At 43.3% G+C, this 25,417-nt stretch overlaps 1 protein-coding gene across 5 annotated transcripts in view; it reads left to right on the top strand.

Annotated features, from left to right (window-relative positions):
* The window catches only part of ERG (ETS transcription factor ERG), a 65,753-nt gene extending 58,042 nt beyond the window's left edge, over positions 1–7,711 (top strand). For all 5 annotated transcript variants that reach the window (XM_068425427.1, XM_068425426.1, XM_068425429.1 and 2 more), the window contains 4 exons: positions 557–625; positions 991–1,047; positions 2,901–2,948; positions 5,744–7,711. In XM_068425427.1, the coding sequence (XP_068281528.1) occupies positions 557–625; positions 991–1,047; positions 2,901–2,948; positions 5,744–6,264 (695 nt within the window). In that variant the 3' untranslated portion in view covers positions 6,265–7,711. The remainder of the gene's footprint in view (positions 1–556; positions 626–990; positions 1,048–2,900; positions 2,949–5,743) is intronic.
* The last annotated feature ends 17,706 nt before the right edge of the window (positions 7,712–25,417 follow it).

The following is a 25,417-nucleotide window of genomic DNA, read 5'->3' as shown; positions in this document are numbered from 1 at the left end:
GGGAACTCTCAAACTCAGCCTATAAGGTTTGATTAATCTCAAGGGATGACAGCAACAGACTAACAAAGGATGGCACATTAAATCAACTAAAGCCGGTCTTCTTAAAATACTGTTACATGCTGAGGTTGGGAGGGAATGGTATCCAATTTATGCTTAATCTGAGCTCTGACCTCTTGGGAGACTTTTCCTGCAAGACTCTAGCATAAATTGTCCATAATGTGCAGTGTGTGTCATTTCTTGGTGTCCTGGGCTGAGGCAGGAGACCAAAGGGAGCACTCTGAGCCTTTGGAAATGATAGACTCTATAGAGTATTTTTACCAGCTATTTCAGTGCAGTTCAGACATCTAACAAGAATAGGCACCTCTCAAAAGCAATGCAGAGGGCAATGTGGTACTGTTATTTTTAGAGACAATGAAGACGATAAAGGTTTTAACAAGGAGTGTCTTTCCTATTTCAGTAATTTTTCCAATCTGTTGGGTCCCCTAGAAATGTGCCCCTTATGGACATAAACACTTTATGCCATATCTTCGTGAATCAGTGTATTTTTCTTTTGCAGATTTGCCTTATGAGCAAGCCAGGAGATCAGCATGGACGAGTCACACCCACCCCAGTCCTCAGTCAAAAGGTAAAAGACATCGGCATATGTTTAGCCTGTGGGCCTAATACACATCTGGTGCAACCGGGATAGGCTCTGAAGTGAACTGATAGGAGCTACCTCCGCATTCAGCTATGGAGGATTTTTACCTGTGCCTTGGATGGAAAGCCTGCTAGCTGTGTATAGACAATACTGGGTGGAGTCACTGGGGCAGCTACATCCTTCCTTGAACTCAGGCTTCATCAGATCCATGACCATATAGTCTTATAAAGCTAAATCCTACTGTGACCATAGTTGAGTGGTGGCAGCAGCAGTCCCAGGCCTGTGATTGATCACAGGTTTGGTGACCATCTTCCAAACTGGAAAAATAACTACATGGGTTTTTCCGTTTTCAGCTACTCAGCCATCATCCTCAACAGTTCCCAAAACAGAAGACCAGCGTCCTCAGTTAGGTGGGTGTCATTTTGTTTGAATTATTCCTGAGTGTGATGGGGTTTGTTGAACATGATGAGAACGACCACTCTCACCTACCAACCAGAAGCAAGTGGCAACATCTGATTCGGACTGCTAATGAGATCTCCAGCTGGTGACCACTAAATCCCCAGACATGTATGAGTTGGCTGTACATCTGGATCTAAGGTGAAGGCTTCCATGGCCATTGAAAATTGCTTTTCGTAATGTTTAATGGTAGTGATGACCTTGCAGAGTGAAAATGCTTTTAAACAAAGTACCTGTGTAGAGTTTAGGTACAAAGGTGGAAGGTAAGGATGTCAAAAGACTATATACTCCACAGTAGTTGAAATGCTAGAAGTTGGAAAATGCATGAGCAAAGAAAGGGAAATGGATTACAGCATACAGAAACCTATTTGAATTGGGCTCCTGAAATGAAACAGGAAGATCAGAAGGATTCTTAAGTCTCTTGGGAAACTGAGGAGAAAGTAGAAGTTTATGAGTTTGTAGACTAGTGGTTTTGCATAATGGGTGCATTTTGTGTTTTCAAAGGAGCTAATCCATGGGATAGGACCTAATCCCATATTGTGAATTAGACTGTGTTTTGGACAGGTAGCTAGAAAGCACTACAGAGATTCTGAGTCAGTTATGACTTTTGTTAACAGCAAAGGGTATATATAGGAAATAAAAGAGATTTGGAGGATATTCTTAGCTCAGAAGACTCTTAAGTCTATTTTTATCACATGGATTTCGAATCATTATTCTGTTTTTTTGTTATAGCTAAATAAGACTGTGCACATGACTACATCTCATTAAACCATGTGCATGCTGCCTGGGAAGTATTATACTGCTTTGTGCCCAGATAGAATTTTATCGAATCTGGCCTTCCAACCATTAGTATCTTTCAAGAATATTCAAGAAAATACTAATGATTTATGTAAGTTCATAGGACCATTTGATGGCTGTGTGTGAGCTGCACAGATTATTTAAATGTATAAGGAACGTAACCTGATTATCTTCTTGGCTATAAAACTGGAGGCCGTTTGAGAGCAGCTGTCCGCAGATGATTCAGGGTCATTCAGCGAGGGGCTCCCGGCTGTGCTTGCAGCCTGTCACTTTGGCTTTTCTACTTCTGTCACAGCCTTCCCTTTTTCCTCTTGTACTTCAATTCAGCCCAAAATAAGTTTTCATGTCCAGAGGGAATCCCTTGAGGAAAACATTGAGATGCTACAGGCATTGTGTGGCTGACACAGGCTCTTCTGAAAACCCTAATTGCAAGGTTAATACAGGGGATCCCTCACTGGACTCCAGTGACAAAGAAGAATAGACCCAGCCACATTGTCTGGGTTCAGCCATGCACTCTCAGCCCTCTTCTGGAGGCTCTTTTGGCACAGAAAGAGTTAGCAGTGGCACAGGAAGAACAAATGTGGCCTCACAAGAAGCGAGGCTGCTGTCCTTTGCAGAGGGGACTCTCACCCCATTACCTGTCTGCACCTGTGCGCCCTGGCACGCTGCAAGGGTCGATAGTACCGAACAGTGCCTGTGTGTGTACTTTATTTAAGTAGGAATCAGAATACTTCTGAGCCAAATTTACAATGTGTCTGAATATACGCTTGTGCATGCTAATACAGTACAAAAGGCAAATGTGTCTCCTTGCAATTGTTCACTTGCACACCCAGTTTTAAGGGAAAACATGCAAATATTGCCACGCAGAGGAAGGAACTGCTTTCCCCAGTGTTGGACCTGCTATACCATCAGGCAGTATACACTGCCCCTTACAAGGTTGAAAAATAACACCTATAATATTTGACATCTTTGTTACATGATTTAAAATCTTTCTTTCACAATTTTGTAGATCCGTATCAGATTCTTGGACCAACCAGCAGCCGACTTGCAAATCCAGGTGAGAAGGGATTTTGCTGATTTAGGAGGATTTCTCTTCACTGATAGTGTCCTCACTTCAGCTTTAAGGCCAGACCTGCAAGGTGGTGTGACTGATTTTACCACTCTTCGGTATGACTCAGTGGGAGCTGATGATACCCAATGTGTTGAAGTAGGAATCAGAATACTTCTGAGCCACTAAATTACACAAAGGTGGGACTGAGGTCACAAATTAAGGCACATAAACTCACATATCTTAATGTAGGTATCTACATATGAGCTAGGTATCTTATTTCCCGTTATATTCATTGGAGACATAGTTAATACAGCTCTCCGTAGAGAGCTATTCAAATCATCCTAGAGTAGATGGTTGCATTCAGTCAGTCAGATACCTCATTAGAGGTATTTGAAGTCCTCATATCAACAGAAGTTCACTTCAGTTGCCTAAACATCAGGATTTTGTTAACCGCTGTAAGATATCCCATCTGGCCTCCAGGTGCCCCTCCAGAAGGGCATGTGTCTCTTATCGACCTGCATTGTATGTGTCCCAGATTCTGTTAATCCACAATACAATGCCATACTGACCTTGACAAATACAAAATTTTGACATGAATAACGAAAACCAGCAAAAATATATAGGGAAAAAACAGGAAAGCATAATCTATTTGCAAAGAATAATGGGGTTAAACACTTCAAAAATGTTCTCCCACTTTAAGAAGAAGGTAACAGGGTACATTGTGGACAGGGACTTGTAGCGTATTTTAGCAAGACTAGGAACCTTCTTGGTGAGTTAATAACACTGATTATGAACTGTGCAGATTTCACTGTTGCTGCTCTGAGTTCGCAGGGGACACTATGGCCGTACACAGCCATAATCAACATCATAATCTGCCACAATGGACTGACATTGTACGTGCCACTTCCTATTTCCCTTGCTTTAACAGCCACAGGGCACAGTGTTCCTTGTTCCACGCTGCAGGTCTCCTCAACCCCCAGTAACAATGAGCATGCCTTTTCAAGTCATGAAATTGCCAAAAGACTGATCCGTTTCCTTTCACTTTATCCCAAGTGACATCAAGCACAGTTCTAGATTAGCTTACTTTCTAAACAGTTTTGCATGGCATAGGAAAGCAATTAAGTAAGTATTAAGAACTGGATTTTCCAAATGGCCTAAGGTGGTGGGTTTCCAGGTGACACTGTTCTTAACTAGAAGTGGGAGCCTATCTCCCTTTAATTTGTTCGTAAACCCTGGCTTTTACGGTTTTGTCAAGCATCCATTTGGTAGCCTTCATTACTGTGGAAGACACTAACATGGTCTGGATTGGGACACTTTTTTAACATTTGGATATGGAACTCCTACACACCATCATTCCTGTGCTTTAACATGTTTTGTGTGTTTATAAGTTGGTGGAATTACTCTCTCATTAAAAGGAAATTGACAGCAACCATTTATTTTCATAGGACTATATATTACATTTGGAAGGCAAGTGTTTATGTTAGAACATATGTTGGATCACTTATTCAAAAATTTGTGTTTTGTCCAGTGCTGAACTGTTTATTGATTTTCAAAGGCTAATCCTCTTGTTAATGTTTCATGTATTAAAACTTGCATGCCTTGCTCATACCATGGATTCTTTTGTTTGTTTGTTTACTTAATGCATGTTAATGGAACAGAAGAAACTCATTAAGGACAGTTTGGATAAATACCATTTAAATGAATATGGGTTTCAGTTGCACTGAAGTGTAAACTGCTAATGGATTTCAGATGCTACTCTAGCTTGATATTATAATTCGCTACTATAAGCTTTCTAAAGAAAAACTTGTTTATTATACCCCCATATCTCGTTTGGAAAAAAAAAAAGAAACCCAACCGATTCCTGGTCAGAGATGTACTTAAAAGTTAGCACATACAAGCTGGTTGGCAAATTCTGCTGACATTGTGCTTGTGAAACAGATTGCCTTGCAAGCTGCTTCAGCTGTGTTTTGCATCATTTCGGTGCTGCTTTATTAAGAAATGCTAAGCTTTTAACATGAATATCAGTGGCAAGGCCCTTTGAAATCCACTTTCAATTGCCTAAAATGGTCAAGTTTTGTTCCGGGAAACACACTTCTGCAAAGCTGGCAGCAGACTAATTATTTTCTTTTTAAGATGAAATTGGCAGAGGAGGAAGAAAAAACCAACAACGTTTTAAGTCTTACTTCAATAATCATTTAAACTTGTTTGACACAAAGCGATGACAAGAATGTATTTTATGGACCTTTTCACTGTTCTTGCAAATGTTTTGCCCTCTGGTTGCATGCAGTGCAACAGCAAGCTAATAAGTTTCCGTTCTGCATTTCCCCAAATGCTGCAAATGGATGATATGGTTTGGCATGAGCCCAGCTTTCTCTAAACTTCTCCATTTTGTGTAGGCTTATTCCATAGCAGAGAACATTTAGTTGCGACATAATGCTGTGAGAACAAGCAAAATGTTACGCAAGTGAAAGCTGTTTGTCCTGAACATTAGAGATTAGTTTCCTAAATGAGCACTGTATTATTTCCCCATCAGTTGTCTACAATGAATGACATTAGGTAACTATTAAGTCCTCATGTAATGGCATTCTGCCACTCAGATGAGGGAAAACATGACACATTACCATTATCTCTGCTCTTTAGGATGAGACAGGGCTGGGAGAAAGGGGACTAGTTAACAGTAAGAAGTAGGAACCAACATAGCAACATTTCCTAATAGGGTCCTATGTGAGAGCCTGGAAGAACTGATGTCTTAACATTATTAGTCACTTGTCCTGACATTTCTATTTCATTTCCCCCTGCAGGGAGCGGGCAGATACAGCTATGGCAGTTCCTGCTGGAGCTCCTCTCGGACAGCTCCAACTCCAACTGCATCACCTGGGAAGGCACCAACGGGGAGTTCAAAATGACGGACCCCGATGAAGTGGCTCGACGCTGGGGGGAGCGGAAAAGCAAACCTAACATGAACTATGACAAACTCAGCCGTGCGCTTCGCTACTACTATGATAAAAATATTATGACTAAGGTTCATGGTAAGCGCTACGCCTACAAATTTGATTTCCACGGAATTGCTCAGGCTCTCCAGCCTCACCCACCAGAGTCATCCATGTACAAATACCCATCAGACCTCCCCTACATGAGCTCCTATCATGCGCACCCTCAGAAGATGAACTTTGTAGCTCCCCACCCCCCTGCTTTGCCCGTAACATCGTCCAGCTTTTTTGCTGCCCCTAATCCATACTGGAATTCACCAACTGGAGGTATCTACCCCAATACCAGGCTGCCAGCTGCTCATATGCCTTCTCATCTTGGCACCTACTACTAAGTGGGGAAAAAAAGAAACACCAGAAAAAGCAAAGACGCTTCTCGCTGGGATACAGTCCCCGACGAATTGCAATGAACTCTATTGGAGTACACGAATTAAAAGTGCCTAAAGAGACAAGTGAAGGTTTGGCTGGGAAAAAACACATTAAAAAATAGATGTCAAAAAGACTCTTTGTAGTAGGGATTTAAAGGAGACATTCAAGAAGTATTAAGATACTAAAATGTAATGTATATGGGCATCGACTCTGTGGACCAAACAACAATAGACTATTGTAGGTAAAAGCATGAAATGATAAGGAAAACCTACGAAAGCTAATGGTCTTAAAAACTTGATAAGCTTATGTGTAAAGTTTGATACCTTGCTAGTGCAAAACTGGGACTATACTACAGCAATATACGGATAAGTCTATAGTGACCTAACATACAATATATGAATCGTTACAAAAGAGGGGGGAAGAAGGGAAAAAAAAAAAAGAAAAAAAAACCTACCTGTATTTAAAAAATCAAAACATATCAACAAAAGAGACTGGTTTAGTGTGGAAGCTTATTTGGAATATAACAGCATTGTTTTGGTTAGAATCAAATGCGTTCCATTCATCAGAGTGTTATCAGCTACTCAAACTGTGAAGACAACCCAAACTTTAAGATTCCTTAACAGTGTTACAGGAACCCTGAGCCAAACATTGGAAACACGAATGTGCTGAAGGGCAAGTGTATGATTGTAGATCAGAGGTCTGCACCTGACAGGGGAAGCAGAAAGGAGAAAGAGGAGGACAAAGGTGGTGAGAATTGGAGAAAAGAAACTTCTTTACCAGTAGAAAATGAAAAGACTGAAAACTTAGTAGTGTTGGGACTATGAAGAAACACTTGTTTGGACTTGTGAAACATATTGCTCAGTATCATACCATTCCCAGTATTACAGGAGGAACAGACTTGATTTTGTAGTAATAAAAAAAAGTGGAAAAAGGGAAAAGCAGAAGAATTCAGAAGTCAGAATATGCATCTCTTAAAAAAAAAGGAAAACTGGAATTGTGTTTCATATTTAAAAGTTACCAGTTAGAACCTCATCATTATTAAGGGAGTTTGTTTTCTATTGGTTAAAGCAAGAGACAACCCCTGACTGCCAAAATCAGAAATCATCTAAGTATTTTTCTTAGGCGAGCGCCAGTTTTTCTTTATCGAGTCGCGAACGCTGTGCGTTTGTCAGAATGAAGTATACAAGTCAATGTTATTTTTTCCTTTTTATATAATTATTATATAACTTATGCATTTATACACTACGAGTTGATCTCGGCCAACCAAAGACACAAAAAAGGGACAATCAAAAATATTGTGGCCTTGAATTTTAACTCTGTATGCTTAATGTTTACATTATGAACATATTAGTACTTAGAATGCAGAATGTATGTAATAAAATAAGCTTGGCCTAGCATGGCAATTCAGATTGACACTGTAGTTTGCATTTGCATTTGCATTTTTAGTGCCTGACACGCCTATCAGACCTCCTACTCACCATGTTAAAATATGCTAGGCATTTTGTTTTAAAATTTTGTTTTGTGAAATCTGGCAATCATGAAAATGTAGGACCAAATATCAATGCTTAGCCTAAGTTCAAAGTGGACAGGTGCTGTGTATCTTCTTTTCCAGACAGTTCTCCTAAAATACTTGTAGCCCTTCTTTAACAGTGCCTTGCCATTCTTGTGCCGAGTTTCTTTTGCCCAGAGATTGCAACCATGCCCAATTCTTTGACAACTTCACGGCCAAGATTGAAAATGAAGTCAAAGGGGGCCTCTAAGGAAGAATACTGACACCCAGAAATTATCTTTTGTTGCCATCAGATTATGCAGCATAATCTCAGCCTGAGATGTATTTTCATACTGAATCATATGTTGAATTACCATACCCCCTTGATATTAATACATACTGTATCATTATTAGTAAATAAAGTGAATAATTAATAACTTCCATTATTCCTCACTTTAGAATGGAGTGTATGGTAGCTTGTTAATTTGTCATTGCAGTCCATCCTGGCTGTTTTCTTTCTGTTCTAGATTTAGAGGCTTCCCACACTGTACCCTGGGCCCCAAAACTGCATCTGGTGCCTAATGGCATGACTCCACTTTTTTGCAACACCAGCTGAAGAACTGCTCTGGAAAAACCAGAACTGACATTTATGAGCGGCTTGTCCCCGCAGCAGGCAGTGTTTACTGCAGAGACCCCAGATGGCTCAGACCTCCAACTGTCTCTCTTTTTTTTCTGTTCTTTTGTCTCTTTTTCAGACAAAATGGGTGTGGTTTCAGGTTTTATAGCAAATGTTCTACATATCCGTTTTGTGGAGCATTAATATGTGCTGTGCAATGAGAGCCTACTTGCCAGACTCCCGTATTATGGGTGTCTTGGTGGCGGTTTATAAGCACAGGATTATATTACTAACGTTTGAGACTTGAGCAGTGGCATCATAAGCTTTGTGATCCATTGGGAAATACGCACTGTAAGTCTGTATCTCTTAAAAAATAAAACTCACTGAAAGCTTAGAAAAACTGGAACTGTTTGGAAAAGGTTAGTCACTATTTTATAAAGTTATGGCAGGCACACCTACATGCTGACTATAAGAATAATAGTTTGCCTTTCAGTGGAAATACATCTACAGATGCTTGCTGTCTACTTCATGTGTACTTCCAACTCAAAAAACGGTAAGCGTATTGTTGAACCACCTTTTAATTAAACACTTAAAAATCCAGATAAAACAACCGTCTTTGTTTAGGTTGGCAAGGACATGCCTGGAGGCCTATAAAGCATCCCCAGTGCTCACAGAGCTGCCTGCAGGATTTACAGATTGTGTTGCCTGGCTGCTATCATGTGCAATGGGAACAACATCCTGACATTAAGAGTCCAAATCCTGGGACAGGGATGGATTCACAGCAGATGGCGTGATGGAGACCCCTCATGAATAGCAAAATCCTACAGTAGGCCATGGGTAAGCTCACCGACAAACCAGTCCAGGACGCCCATCTTAGAGCTACACCTTTCCCCAGGACCAGCTCACAGCCTTCCAGGAGCCTTGGAAAATGTGGATTTTACAACCCTGAGGATGAAGATGAGAGTGAAGGATGGAGACACCCTGCTGCTGCTGCATTGGGACAGGTGGCTCTGCTACTTGCAGGGCCTTCCCTACCCAGGGGCAGCAGCCTCCCCACGGGGTCTTCCTGCTGGAGGGCAAGGACCAGCCCAGTGTCTCAGGGCACTGGCAGAGGGCAAAACAGGCAATGGAACCCTTGCTAGTGTCTCGGCTGCTCACTGCCTGCTACCCAGTCTGGCCCTGCTACTGGGAGCCTTGAAAGACCTGGGTGAGGCCAGAGTTTTAAGGGCTGGTTCCCAGTTCAGACCATGACAAAGGATGTGCCCAGTACAGCCAAAATGCTCAGGGAAGCCAAGCAACTCTGTGTCTGTACCATGAGAGACATTCACACAAGGCTCAGCCAGACTCCAAGACCTCAGCTGAATGTGCCATCTGTTTGCCATTTAAGCACCTGGATGCATGGACAACATGGCCCTGATGAGTCCACATTTGTACAAGATGGTCATGTTGATAACTTTGGCCTTTTGTTTAAATTAGAACTTCTTTTAAAGTCAGTTATCAGTCAAGTCTCGTACTTTATTACAGCACTCTGAGGACTGCTCTGAAAGTAGAAGCTTTATTTTTTCCGAAACTTAGAGCTATACATGTGTGCTTATCTTTCACCAAGAAGTACACATCTGTCTGAGAAGCTACATCGTAACATGGGAAGTGATGGTGAGAAAAGTTTCAAAAGTAAAACTAGGAAGCCCAAATTTCCCTGTTCTCAGTCAAGATATTTCCCCTGATACTAAATTGGTTTTAGTGAGTATATAAAAAATGCCTTTGAAGGATGTATTTTACAGCACTTGTATTGTGAGTCTTAAGGGACAATCGACAGGTTAGGACAGCACAGCACCAACTGTGATGAACTCCTTCATTCCCCATACTTTCCACATTCAGAAGAGTCCACACTAGGTACTTCAAACGCCACATGCTTTTTAAACTGCCCACAGAAATGCAGGGATCATCAGTGATTTAGACTTTCTTCTGCAAACTCTTCTGGCTCACACAGATCTTAGCTCGTGTAAGAAACAAATTTTAAAATAATTTTTTAATTACAGATGCATTAAAGAAAGGTAAAAAAACCACTCTACCTTATATTATATGCTTAATGATTCCATGATCTTTTTCTGTGTCATCTTCTCAAGTTTTGGTCACACCAGGGGAATGGCCCTTATGTCTCTGCTTAGCTAAATCGCTGGTAAGTCAGAATAGCACCTCATCTGTCCAAAGGATTCAGTTAAGTCATGCCTGAATTTTAACTGCCTCTGAAGCAGCCCTGATGCAAGACAAGTGCTTAGTTCCTTATCTGGTCAGTGGAGGGAGCCTTCGGATACCTTCACAGCAGATCCTGCCTGCCTTTGAGATCTACGTTAAGGAGATTAGGTGCTACCATGGAGGCTCACAGCGGACTGTGGCTAGTCCTTGGGCTTGGCTGGGACCTTGCTGACCATAAGCAAGATAGGCCCTTTTGTGAGCGACAAGTAACCCAGTTATGTGGCAGCAACGCCTGGTGGAAAAAAACAGAGCTCCCTTGTGCTTTTCTTGGTAAAGCTTATTTCTTCTTTTTCCCCTCACTGGAGTTGTCACATCCCTCCCTCACTGTGTTGGGCTGTTTGGAGAGCCCTTCCTCATCAGAGCTCAGCTAAGAGCTCACAGCTCTTTGGGTTCAGAGAAGGTCACCCTCCAGCACTTGGCATTACACTGAGGGAGGCAAGGGCTAAGGAGTCCATGAAGCCTCCCCCTTGGTTAATTAGCACTATGCCCCTCCCTACATAATGAGCACTGCATATACACACACCTGGTTGAGGCATGAACCTCTCAACTATACACTCCCTCACACCTCTGACTGTCTGATTATGTCTTGACCTCTGTGCAGACCACATGAGTGGGTCGCACCAGGATTTCAGCAAGAAAGAACACGAAAATTAAGTCTGGGTAAGCCACACCATTTTCAGGAAGCATGTGAGGCTGTTCAGAAGTCTGTCCTGGCTTCCTGCTTGTTTCCAGGCTTCAGCTGCAACCTCCAAAGTGGCTTGGCTCCACCGCTGCCCCTTGGGTGGTGTGACCGCTCCTTCGAGGCACTGGCACCTGATATGCTGACATGCATCAGATGCATGACCTAGTGAGAGCTTTGCTTGAAGGAGGGGGACCACTTGGTGAGCTGGTTAATGAGGAATATTAGGTCAACTGGAACGTGGAAAAATGTTTCAAAATGTGATGGCCATCATTGTTTAAAAAGGCACATGTTTTTAAGAAAGCTGAATAAAACAGCCATGCTGCATAGGCTGGGAATTGCTCTGAGATGTACTTTTAAGTCACTGGAGTGAAGACTTCTCAAAAACAGGCTCATAAAATTTCTTGGGTTGTGTACCAGAATCTTGGGCCATATATATTTCATAAAAGAATAAGGGGAAGAATAATTTCTATGTACAATCCTAGAAGAAGTAGTGAGAAAGTCCTGCTTGGGAAACCCATCCACCCCCCTCACTATTACAGAACTATTTTCTATTGTATACTTAACTGATGTTTCCTTAACCCTCTTCTCATTTGAAAAGGTCTCAACTCCAGGGTATTTCCAACCATTCCCTTAACACAGAGGCTAAATACATCTCATTATCAAAGAGGGTGTTTTTTTTGTTTTCCATGCTATTTTTGCATTTTGCAATTTCTTCTGATTACACTCCTCATGCATCACACTCCAGAGTTCCTAGCCTGCTTCAATGTTTATGGCTTTCCAAATATTTGTAGTTTGTTATCACACTCCCTTTGACTGGATGTTAGCCAAGCTTAGACGTATTCCACTTCACAAACCTATCCCTCTTCTTCTCAGATAATTGTTAATGGACGCTTCTTTTTTTTTTTTTTCTTTTCTTTTTGCTGTCCCTGCCATGAGCGGGCCTCGTGTCTCCTGCTGTCTAAACGTTTCCATTTATGACTTTTCTGACTGCCACCTCTTTCCTACTGGAGTCTATGCCTCTCTTCCCAGTCAAGCAGTTAATGTGCTTGTAGCCTCACCTGGCTGAAAGGTCTTTGAGCAGCTAAAATACCCTTCACCCTTTCAGCTCTGAATGGACTTCCATGTTCTTCTTTGTTTGGAGCAGTTTCTTTCTCACGAACTGAAAAAGCTCCCTTCCTCAGATCTCTCCACCAACAGGCCACTAGGAAGGTTTTTCCAAACTGCTGTTGTGAACTTGCTGCACTAAGTCCACCAGCTCATCTCGCCCAACTGTGCAGTGTTTATTTTGGCCCTGTTCTGTCTGTTTGTGGGCCAGGCTGAAAGCTGCTTCAGGCAGAAAACGCACATCCACAGAGCACCCAGCAGTGTGTTGCTGCTTAGTACTAGATAATGATGAGTAACATTGCCAAAAAATGTGCTTATACATTTCCAGGTTTTCTTCATGATGAAGGTGTACATTCTTCTCCACCAGAAACTTGAAAGCTTCTCTGCAGAAAATGGATACAGGATTCTTAAAACAGGCATAGGCACTTGGACTAAATGATTGCCGTGGTCCTTTTAGTCTTCACAGCAGTCCTAAGAGGATTTGAAAGACAAGTTTTAAGTTCTAGTCACGTCTTTTACCCAATTCTTTCATATATTTTTGCAAAACCAATTACCAGTTTGTATCAGCGAAACAGCCACGGAGACCCCTTGGCCACCTGAGCCATGAGCACAGGACTGCCAGGAACGATATAGGGCTTCAAAGACCACCTTCCTGCACCCTCCTGGAGAAGAGCTGGAGGGCTTGTGAAGCTCTCCAGTACATCTGCAGCAGCACTGACCACTGAAATGGTCAATTTTTAAAATAATGTCCCTTTTCCCTTGTGGGTTGGGGAGGGGTATGTTCACCTGCATTATTGTAGACAAAATACAAGGGGAAGAAAAAAACAGGAAAGTGAAAATATTCATTTGTTTTATGGTTGAAAAATCACTCCATGCTGTCTAGTTCCCAGAAACGCTGGTCTGGTACATCAATATATTTCAGATTCCTGGGATGAAATTGGCATTCAGATGACCCAGCCATGAGTCGGATCCTATTGTGCTGGATATGGTAAATACAGATCATGACTAACAGATGGTGCTTTGAAGTACTCATATCTTTAAATACACAAGACTAATAAGTGCTGGAAGAGGCAGTATTTTTTACCAAGACTAGCTGAACGCTTTCAGCTCTTTCTTCAAGGAGGGAGGGTGGGATTGTTTTTTTCTTCTCACAGTCTCTGAGGATAAATCCAGGAAATATGCAGAAGGTACTTGAACATTGAGATGGGCTCATATCCTGACACAGATAGCTCACAACCTGGCTTCCCAGGGGTGTGTCTGCTATTTCCCTGAATGACTGCTGGTTATGACTATGGAGAAGTTGGAAGTGGCTCTGTATGGTTGTAAGCAAGTTGTAAACTTCCCACCACGAGTTTCCAAGAAAAAGACAGAAAATTACGACTAAAGCAGTGGGGCACAGCCTTTGGAGCAAAGCAGGGCTTGATTCTCAAAACAGGTGTGAAAATAAAGGTTTTTACCTTGGCTGTTCCTGGAAGATTCAAGTGAAGGAGGTGGCAGGAAAGGGGACGTACAACCAAGGGTACATGGAAATGGCAGACAGAGCAATTATCAGTTGGGCTTGGAAAGGGGAAGGAAAAATAGGACAAGGAGGCCAAAATTAAGAGGAAAAGAAGAAGAAAAAGAGTTGTGAAGTGCTGTCAGAGGGAGTAGTAAAATGTCATGACACTGCCCCCTTTATTAGCAATTTATGGAAGAAGGCATAAGTGTACCTTTAAGACATTCTTGCAATGATTAGTCAGTGCTAAGTGTTAGACCTGATTTGGTGATGTTGACATGAGATTGGATATGAGTCGTCAGTAGACAGAGAGACAACCAGAGGATCAAAATGTGGGCTGACAATGTGAAGGCAGCAATCAAGGAGGTTGGCTTAACTCAACCTTCCCCCCCCCCTGCTTAGGGAAAGAGAAATTGCATGTGGTCAGGGGATGCCAGGGAGGCTTCAATACCTGGCAAAACCCAGGCAGGTTATTTTCCTATATAGGCATGGAAAGTGAAAGATGGATCTGAGGGTTGTAGGGAAGGAAACAGTAACTGGATATCAAGAGTTTAACAGAAAGAGAAGTGAAAGTGGAAGGAGACCATAGATCCTAGTGGATTTAGAGGTTCAAGAGAACCAAAATAGGCTTAAAGAGAAGATAAGATCAGGTTTAGTTCGAAGTACTGAGCCCAAAGGAGATGCTGGAGAGGAACTGTGATGTGTGATTCTGTAGGAGGCAGGTTAACGCATTTGGGCTAATGTAAGAGCTGAAGCCGCCTGAGCTGAGGAGACGATGGAGTTTGTAAATGTTATACTTCATTTCTCTTTCTACAGTTACCACTTCAGTGTATTTTCAGCTAACATTTCATTATAATTTCCACAAACATTTCATGTCACGACTTCATTACAATGTAGACTGCACATTGAACAGCTGCAAAATAGCCTTGCCAATGCCAGTAATTTGCACTGGGAATGTAATATCCAGTTCCAGTCATTGATGAGTGCTATGCAAAATGAGCTAATCAGCATTTTTCCTTTCTTTAACCACTTACCTCAACAACCCAATGTATTGCAATACTAAATGTATAGTGTATAATAAATCATTCCAGACTGTATAAAAGCATCAGACGATGCATCTCTGTTGTTTTGTCATAAGCTGTGTAAAATGCTGGCTTAGCACTCTGTAATGGCTTTGTTCACTCTTGTTATTTTAATTGTATACCAAAACCAGTAGAGTTTTATGCATACAGTGTGTGTTTCCCACTATGTTGAAAATCCAATATGGTCTCCTTTTCCTACTCGATGTAGATCACAGTGAAAGATTTTAGCATAGCACTCTATGAGGTAGCAAACAGGTCACTACTTCAACATTTTTGATGTTCCACTGTAACTACTGGAATAGCTCTTGAGCTGATACATGGTAGGTGCTTGTAGTTACTGTTGCATTTCCATTTCCCTACTTTGGCTAAAAGCTAGGATGTTTGGTTTGTGGCTCAGTCATCTATTTCTCAAAAATGTCTGGTGGGCTTGACTATAATTATAATTTTATGTTATAGAGAGTCATTAAGGTCTAACATGCCTTTTTTTTTCAATTGTGGCACAATACAATGTAAAAGTAGAGAAATTGGAAGAGGTAGAGCAGCTTTGTTCAGCCAGAATATCTGGCAAAATGTAGTTAGCTGACTGATGATAAGGTTTCCGAAAGACCCAAAGTAGCTTAGGCTCTCAAATCTGATAGAATTGTGATGGGATTTGTGTCCCTCAGTCCCTCAGACGTTCCAGAAATCCTTCCCTGGTGCTTTGTTGTTTAACAAAGTCACAGTCGTTCGCAAGGACTTGAAGCTGAGTGTGTAGCCCTGATGGTGACCCACCCTCCAGCAAAGGCAGCCATCAGGGGGTAAAATGCCACCATACAAAATGTTCACTGTTAAAGAAAAAATACTTCACCAAAGCACTTTTCAAAACTGTGAATAATAGCTTTATGTTCGCATGGTGGGGCTTGGGGCTGTCTTGAAAAGAAAAAGAGCTGGACAACAATGTAGATTAAGGGTTGTGTTTGAGTACCCTTGACTATGAAGTCTACAGTCTTGGTTCGACACCTGCATGTTGGTGTGCAAATGTGACCTTCTCTCCCCAAGCAAGCTCTCCCACACAGATGGAAATACAGGCCTTACGGTTCTTGAACCTCAATGACAAATGCCCATGCATGTTCTAACCCATTCTGTCGGGCTCCTGGGGTCTCTTATGGCCTTCAGGGTAGTAGCAGCCAACAAGTGTCTGGGCAGTCACCTATTTCAAGGCTACCAAGCATCTGTAGGGAGAAGCACTCTCACAGACTGTGAAGGTGCTAACGATTCTCCTGAACAATAATATAATATGAGACACTAAGGAAGGTCTGGGTGCTTGTGGCATTGTCTGACCGCCAGGTGATCTGGGCAGGGTTGTGGCTCATGGTTAACCATACGGAGAATTGATAGGCCTCCAGGGAAGGAGCAGTGCTCCCATACACCTGCTGAGCCTTGCATGGTTTATGCAATTAGCCTTATAATTAGGCTCCTGGAGACTCTCTGGCTTAGTCCCCTGCACCTCCTATAGAAAGAGGTGACCTGAACATTCTCTAGGAGTGGTATGGTTTGCTTGACTGTTGAAGTAGTACAGGAGTGCACACTGGGCTTAGCCTTCAAATACTTCATGCCTCCACTTTGACCTTCCCTTATGTTACACAGTGACTGACTGAGTCACCTGCTTCAACTCCTCCTGTCACTTAGCTCAGGCCTTGAGATCCAGAAACCATGGCTCCGGTGGCAGCTGGACACCTCAACTGATCAGTCCCTACAGGCAAGGTTGCTCATAGACCTGTGGGTGTGCAAGGCATGGGGCATTTTTCTCTTCATCCAGAAAAACACAAAATCTGTTTTAAAAAATATAGGAACTGGTAAGTGAATTTGAAACCCATGTGTTACTGCTGGCAGTGTGCCCAGGCCAGACCGCTGGGGCAGGGCTCCTCTGCCCGTGCTCCTCTGCCTGTGTCCTGCAGTGGACGAGGTGGGCTGCCAGGCTGGGACCAAACCCAGCCACGGCCATGCTGGCAGCCCCAGTGTTCTACATCTATGGGCTGTGGACGAAAGCTTCATAGGCTGCCAGCGCAACCTATGCCAAGGGGAACTGGGGCAGAGGGACACCAAGTCAAAACCTCCTGCTTTCTCATCCTGCATGGCCACAGCACTCCTCTTATGGTGGGGTTTATCTTGGAGCACAAACCTGTGGGGTTGGGGCTTTTGCAGGCAGTGATCCACCGAGAAGCCCTGTGTGCCCCCTGCCTGCCCCAGTCCTCCCCTCCCCACAGCTGTGGAGGGAGGGGTGGGCACTGTCAGGCATGAGTTAGAACTTCCCTCAGATGCCAGCAGAAGAGTGTGTGCATGCATGCATGTGCGTGTGCACATGAGTGCATATGTGTGTGTGCACATGTGTGTGTGTAGTTCCCATGCCCCTAATGCTCCCTGGTAAAGTGTCCCCATGATCTTGTCATTCCCACATCAGTGCTCTGTAGTACTGAGTGATCTGCAGGGTTTTTCCAAGTGGTTTATAACCGGCTTTTTGAGGGCTATGTTTTGCGACACAGGTCATATTCAGTCTCTTTGCCCGTTCCCCTCATCTCTTTCCTCCTGGGCTACAGCTGGGTGGCTGGCGAGAGCTGAAGGCACAGAACATTTTTGGATGCCCTCTGTACTTCAGATGCTCCCTGAAGTTTCTGTTTGAAGGTCTGGGCTGTGCCCTTCTCCCCAGCCTGGAGCAGGCTGTGGTGCTGAGCCTCGTCCCCCCAGGGCAGCCAAAGGAGAGACAGAGCTCTGTGAGAGCAGGAGATGAAGGCAGCATGGTCTGGGAAGGTACTGCAGTCCCTGCTGTCCCTGCTCTTCTGCCCCCACCTGACTTCGCACTGCTGTACCGCACCAGGGGTGCAATCCTGCTGCTCCTTCTGGGAAGAGCCTGCACGTTTCCCATCCCCTCAGCAAGTCCCTGTGACATGCGTGACAGTGTACTCGCCCCGGGGCAAGTAGCCCCCAGCCCAGTGCTCACCCCCTGCTGCATCACTGATCAGGGCCCCCATGACCGGTGTTGAATGCCACACCATCCTACGTGGCCTGGGATGCAGTCCTGCTCACAAAAGCCAGCCTTGGTTTGCCTACTCAGACTGCTGCAATACCAAGGCACCCAGGAGACCCTGCAGCTCCAGCACTGCCCTGCACGGCATCAGCCCCAGCAATGTCCTGCTCCACCAGGAGCCAGGTGCCAGCATAACCAGAGCTGCTCTCCTCAAATGTGTCAGGGCATATTCGCTGGTCAAGACATATTCCTATTTCCCCCAAAAGATGGCACTAGGATTCACCAAAAGTGAACCACTCGGCACCCTGAATATTTTTACATCTGTGAAAAATACCACCTGGGCCCTCCACTGTGGTGCCCACGCCATGCCCCCCCATAACTGAGGAGGGCCCTTCCGGAGTACTCAACACCACCCCAGGGCAGACCCTAATGGGGCCCTAGGTTGTGGGCAACAGCAGCAGAGTGAAACATGAGTTGCCACCTGCTGAGAGTAGGTAGCAGGAGGGGGTGTCTTTTCATAGGATGAAAATACACCCCCACATACATTCTGTGGTTTATTTCTAAGGCAATAAGAAAAACAAATATGCAATATTGGAATTAATATTCTTCTACGCTGACATTATCTGCTGTAGTAAAATTAACATCATTAAGAGTTGTACTCAGAAGTTAATTATTTTTTCATTTGAGCAACACAGCCCATAAACCTACGAACAGAGAGTCTGTCTGATAATTTAGGCCACATTTCAAGGGTTTTTTGTACGCAAATGTTTCTGCATAATGATAATTATAGAAATATTTTTGTGATTAAAAGAATAAAACTAATGAAAATAACTTTTGGGGACATTATTTTTCTTTGCATTTTTTATAACATATTGAAGAAAGCTTTTTATCTGTCAGTGAAGCAATAGCTTGTTGCCTGAAAACAATCCCCATTCCAAGATAATGGACTTTTTGTATTCATTAACATCTCTAATAGAGCTATCACCTGAATAGCTGGGATTTTTCTTTTCATTAAAGAAAATGATAGGATCATACCTCTATAAATGAAAAGAAGTTAAAGCGTGCAGATGAAGGGTTTCTAAAGACAGCAGAACTCCAAGACTGAAAGTGCTCCCTCAGTACATTTTGAAACGAAGGGAGCACCTTGTCAAAGCAGCTCACCTTCCTGGGCAGCTCAGCCTCCAAGGACTATTGGGTCCCACAATTGCCCAAACAAATAGTATTCATTAGCAATAGCAAGTTCAGCAGTGACACTTCTTGCAAGAAAGTCTTTTGTTTTACAAATGCTGATGTTTCCTGAAAGATAGATGTCTGATTCCCAAGTGCTTCCAATTTTTTTGGAGCATAGGTTAGCATACAGTCATCCCTACTGCTAGCAGCTAGAAAGATGCTTTTTTTTTATTTCCTGCATGTTAATGCCACTGAAGCGTGATTAAAAACACAAGTGTGAAAGGCAGTCTGAAGACTGTACTTATTCCTGAGCTGAAGAGCCCCCATGACAGACCTGGGCAATATGAGGTCCTTGCAATACAGATGTTCTTCATAAGCTTGGAGGTGCCAGTTAGGAAGGGTACTGTCCCTGAGCATTACCCTATTTTAATAGTACAAAGTATAATCTGTCTGCCCCACTTACTGCATTGCCCACTCCTTTTGTTCTGCTTAGCAATACGCTTTTGCTACTCACGTCTTTGGGTAGGAAGCTGGTCTGTTCAGTGGTCTACAAACTACCATGCACCGTTACAGCACAACTACTAATGAAACAGTGAAGTGGGAGCACATACTCAGAGGAGAGGACTGCTCCGGGCTGGATTCACCCATTGACCTGGAGGGCAGCAGTTTGCTGCCTTTTGTAAACTCAGGAGACCCCAGGACAAAAAAAACCCAACAAAAAACAACAATAAAAAAAGACTTTACAAAGTAGACCCTGATTGTGGAAATGTGCTGTGTAGAATATATATTTAGGGTGCTTTGGAACAAAACGCGTGGGCGTGGGCGAACTGAGTGTTTTAAGATGTCCTGACACTAGATGGTGTGGTGGGTTAGAGCAATCTCCTCTTTGCTGGAGACCCTGGGTTAGAGAAATCTCGTTGCTGGAGACCTTGTTTTGAGCATATTTCAGGCTGTCCTGGGGTTTGGCAGGATTGTGCATGTTTCTCAGCCTCCGCTCAAGAGGCGCCAGGGTCTGAAGGAGCCATGTGGTTTTGGGTCAGGGCGGAGGTGCTGCACGGAGAGGTGCTCAGCTGTCTGCAGCTGTGCCAGCCCACTCTGACTCCAGCCCCGCTTCTCCTTTGCTCGCTTTCATTAACAGCAGCATTGCCCAGAAATTACATCAAAAGCAAAGCTAATACCAAAATTAAATTATCCTGAAGAGGACAGGAACTAACCTCTAGTGCCAAAATAGGCACTGGACTGAGTCTAGCTCTGCTGGAGGGATTGTTTCCCTGCAGCTCCTAAACGTGAGTCCAGGTCTTACCAACACTGATGGGGCCAGCTGTGGATGCAGAAGTCTGCACGTGTGCGTGTGTGTTGCCGCACCAGGGCACCGGCGCTTCATCTGGCAAGTGCTGAGCTGCCACGGGGAGCCGTGGGTGCCTGCCGCACTCACTGATGTCAACGGCAGCAAATGGCATTCGGTGCTTTGAGGATGACTTGGCACCTCACAGGCAGGAGGCTTTAATGTGGTTTCTTGGGTGTAACTGAAAGCAGCTTTTGGCCCAGGGGAATGAATATTTTTTCCCTTTGTATATGCCCTGATTTTTGTAATCATGCTGTTAAATATGTCTTCTGGAGAGAAGTAATTAACAGAGTATATATTTCAGTTACTTCTTCAGAAGCCATTGACTATGGTTGTTCAAGGTGTGATTTTTTTCCTTTTCTCAATAGATGATTATTTTTTTCATCAATACACGTGCTGGAAGCATACTGGGGGTCAGGACGAAGACTCCTGGGAGGATTTCCTTCATGATGCCGTGGATTAGGCACATGAAATCTTACTGACCTGTGCAGAACTCTGTGGTCTTGAGCCTCTTCAGCAGTTTTGGTCACTTTCCTATTACCCTAAGAAATATTCTGAGTGCAATTTAAACGTGTCCTTGTGTTTGATACTTCCCTACTTATTAGGCACTTCTTCAGTTATATACATTAGTGGTCAAAAGTGGGAAATCATGAGAGAGCAAGAAGTGCCTCCAGTTGAGACATTACTTCATAGCTCATGAAGAACTGAAAAGAAAGGAAATAGGAAGCATTATAATAACTGAGTAAGGCTTTCAGCACAATCCATCATAACTGCTGTTCCTTAAATGTCTCTTTCAGTGGTCCTCGCAATGGAAACCTGAGCTTAGCTTCCCAGAAGAGTAAAGTTTCTTTTAGCACGTGAAAGATGTTCTAAAAGCTTGAGCTTTTAAAACCCATGGAAAAATAGGCATTGAAATTATGCAGGGAAAAAAATAAGCTTGAGGAGGGAAAGAGGTGTAAGATAATGATCACAATAAAATGGTTACGAGCATGATTTCACCATCAGGAATGCTGCAGCAGGAATTTGAGATTTTTTTTATCAGTCATCAAGAGGGACAAAACCTGAACAAGTGGCTCAGGAATACTTTTTTTATGAACAAACGAGGCATTTTCAGTTTTCTGTGACTCCTGGATTCAGTTTTGGGGTCAGCAGGGAGCAGTTGCTCGTCTTTCTTGACCTTCTTCATTAGCAAAAGCCACATTATTTGATCCAGTTACTCCTGTAATGAACTTGACACCAGGGGAACAGGTTCTTAATTTTTCATTAATATCCAAGCAGAACTACAAGAATTCTGTCGCTTTCATCAGTTTTAGCACACATGTTTATTTCTGCCAAACTTTCAGCCACTACTGTGTTTGTTGCTCTTTGGTTCCTTTATTTGTTTACTGTCTATGGCAAATATTATGTTCTCCCCTGTATAAGTGCCCACTCGTCAGGCAGGGAATAAGAAACAATCCCACATCCCTGAGGTGACTCACACACCTCGTGGATATTGAATCACCATTAAGATGAGGTGAACATGTGGTGTGCAAAGTGGAGGCTGGAACGTTTTCAGCCAAAACATTCAGAAAATACTGGTACGCATTAAGGAATTCACAGGGGGGAAGAGGAGCAGCTTGTGAATAATTATTTACAACCCAAAGGACTGAACGTAACAATTCCCATATGCTTCTGTCTGGAACCCCCATTACAGATCATTCATTTTTTGTGACCCCAAAACCAGAGAGAAGTATAGAAAATTCAGCTGAACTTTGTCTAGCTCTAGTCTATAACCCCTCCTCAGCAGGCCCCACTCCAAGTTTGGGCACTACTGGGGTAAACTATTATTGGCTTAGTACTATGAGTGACAGCAATGCGGCAGTACAGTCATACACCATATACCACACAAAACTCCCTTTGTGCCCTGAAAATGAGGCTCTGCTGTCCCTGCCATCCTCAGGAGAGGGCTGGAATCAGTGGCACCAGCTCCCCAGAAGAAGATGCTGCTGAGCTGTGGTGGGGGCTCCCACTTCAGGGTTTCCACCCGCGTCCAGGTTGAAGAGGAATGAGGATGACCCTTAGTAGCTCTCAGGCAGACTCATCCCCTGCCTGGGCACGGGGCAGGTGGAAGCTGTGTGTGTGTGATCAACGTGATGCCAAGCAAATCCAGCTACTCACTGGGGTCTTAGCACGTGAGCTTGGAGGCAGCGCCGTGCTGAGACAACCACTGGGCCCCCAGCAGCACTGAGCACAGGCAAACCTCGCTTGCCGTGGTGTGGCACGGGACAACATGGGCATCCCACGGGGGCTTTTGAAACTCCATTGCTGAGTGACCTGGCCAAGGCTATACTGGAAGCACACTGGAATTGTAGGAACTGAGTCACAGATCCCAGCACATGCATTCACGTCAGATGCTTTTATAGGTCAAAAGTAAATCCTCTTCAAGAGGCTTTTTTTTTCCCATATGAAGGTAATTTGGGGTGATTATTTTGTTCAGAATTGGATGCATGATGTTTTGTTGTTGCTTGAACCAAGAAGTTCATGTGTTAAACACTGTTCCAGAGCTGTACCCGATTGTGTCTAGGTTAATAGACAAGCCTTTGTCAAGGACATTGTGCAAACACATTTCCACAAGACATTATTGTCTGGACACATGAGCAAATATTTGCCTAAAAAGTGTAATTGACTATTGTTCAATAACTGCCACCTGCCCCTTGGTTTTCTGGCACTCTCATACAAGGGTCTATGCTTTACAGCATTGCCTTCAGCCAACATTTCCACAGGAGCCAACTCCTGACCAACGATTAAGTAAACATTCAGCTTGCTGAATTTTTTTTTCCCTGAGGCTGCATAGCCATTTTATAATAAAGGAAGTGTTATGAAGAAAAGGAGAAAAGGCAACCAGCCTTGTCTCAGCAATAGTGCTACAGGGAAATGATATATACGTTGGGAACCTTAGTCTAACGTGCTGGAGTAGTCATGGACCAAGCAGCAACACAAAGGACAGGCTCATCTGTCTTGTCAAGTTCATTGTGTCAGCTGAAGCTATGAAAAGTGATGACAGTCACGATACCAGGGGATGGACAGACAAAAGAAGACTGTGCAGCTGTCCTGTAATATGTGACACGTGACATGCCAGGCAGTTTGAGCAGGAGCTCTGCAACCTCCTTTTGCATCTCCCGTAAAGCTGCCCCAAACTGCAAATAAATGACTTCAGAGATAAACACTTGCCTACCCACCTTAATCTTAAAGATATATTTATACAGAGATATATTTTGGAAAGCTACACTCAGTTTCAAAATGGAAAACCAAATATTTCTGTTTGAGAATCTTGAAGTTAAATATCTTGATGGTTAACCATTGTCTTCTCAGCCATTTCTGGTTGAAGTAGTTCAACAAATTTGATGGGAATCCACCGAAATATTTGGTCAATTAAAATAGATATTTTTCTGTTTTAAAGCCTTTTGTTAAAAATGGTTTCATCAAGTTCCACTCATGGAAATTGTATGATTATCCAAACTGATTTTTTTTTCATATTTATATGACTTTTATTTCAAATTTCTTCTCCTAAAAGCAAGTGATGTTACTGCCAGGCTAAGCTGTGCCACAGGTTTTGTGGAGGTAGTGACTGGCTAGAAATATGTAATTGCACTAGATGCATTCCCTTTTGGTTTGCTCAATGTAATAAAACGTTTTGCTACCAGTTAGCAGAAATTAGCATTTCTTTTTACACCTTTCAGATTTCCCAGCTGACTGGCCCCCACAACCCTGGCTGTTGCAATTCTGCTGGCCTCAGAGCTCAGCAGACGAGTTTCTTTGACTCCCCTCCTTTGTTTCTTCCTCTCAGACCCCCACTACCTGCTGAAATGGTCCTGTCTTTTCAAAAGTTCACCAGAATCATCCTAATCTCGACCCTTATATTCCCACTTGTCCTTGTCTCATTACAGAAAATATGGCCCATGAAATCCCTGCTCTGTTAAGACCTGACTGAACACTGAAATAGCTTGACTTCACCCTCTACTCTTTCTTCTGCATTGTCACTGCAACCTCCCCAGCTATCACAGCTCACCAGAGACATAGCGCATGCATGGTATTATATTCATGAGGATTTGTGGCATCTTTGTGCTCATCATCTCCATCCTTGCTCAGAAAACATGATTTTCAGGGACGTGCCAGCACTATCTGAGAAGGACAACAGTTGAGCGGAGATACCTGTTTGCATGGTGGGACACACATACTGACCTGAGGGCCTTAATTAGCATCATCTTTTCCCTTTGATCTGTCACTGTACTTGTGTTATGGTAACCATCAATGCTGTTGACAAGAAGAGTAACATAATGTTACCAAAACTTCCCCAAAATAGCCTCTTCTCCATCACTCAAGAAGCCCTTTTTCAACACCAGCTGTCAACTGCCCACAGCAGGAAATGCTTCCTCTGGTGTGTTTTCCTCCTGAGGGACTGTTAGCTCTGAAACATGCCATTGTGCAGAGCATGGATTCAATACACAAAAGGCTAAAAACTGCACAGCATCCTGTCCTTACTATTCATAAAGTGGAGTCCTTCTCTCACTCTGTAACACTGTGAGGGGCCAAAAAGAAAACCACGGGTGCCTAACCCAGTAACGCCATTGTCGTAACAGAGTCACATCCCTGAAGGCTCAATCCTATACCAAAGGTGAGCACGCTGAAAACAGAGCAATGGTTAGAGAGCTGACATGCCCGTCACTGCCTGGAAACAGAAGGAAATGAGATGCTGAACTATTTCCTTGCCCAAGGACTGCAAGATCTCCTAAGCTGAAGGGAAGAGAGGTGCTGATGAGTTATAGTGATTTCTACTAGCAGACTGCCACCAACACATTGTCTAACTTTGGGGAAAAAATATATCACACTTGTCCTT

Source organism: Nyctibius grandis, chromosome 2, assembly GCF_013368605.1.
Source record: "Nyctibius grandis isolate bNycGra1 chromosome 2, bNycGra1.pri, whole genome shotgun sequence".
NCBI lineage: Eukaryota > Metazoa > Chordata > Aves > Nyctibiiformes > Nyctibiidae > Nyctibius > Nyctibius grandis.
The sequence above is the reverse complement of the archived record's forward strand: the minus strand, read 5'-3'. Positions and strand labels throughout refer to the sequence as shown.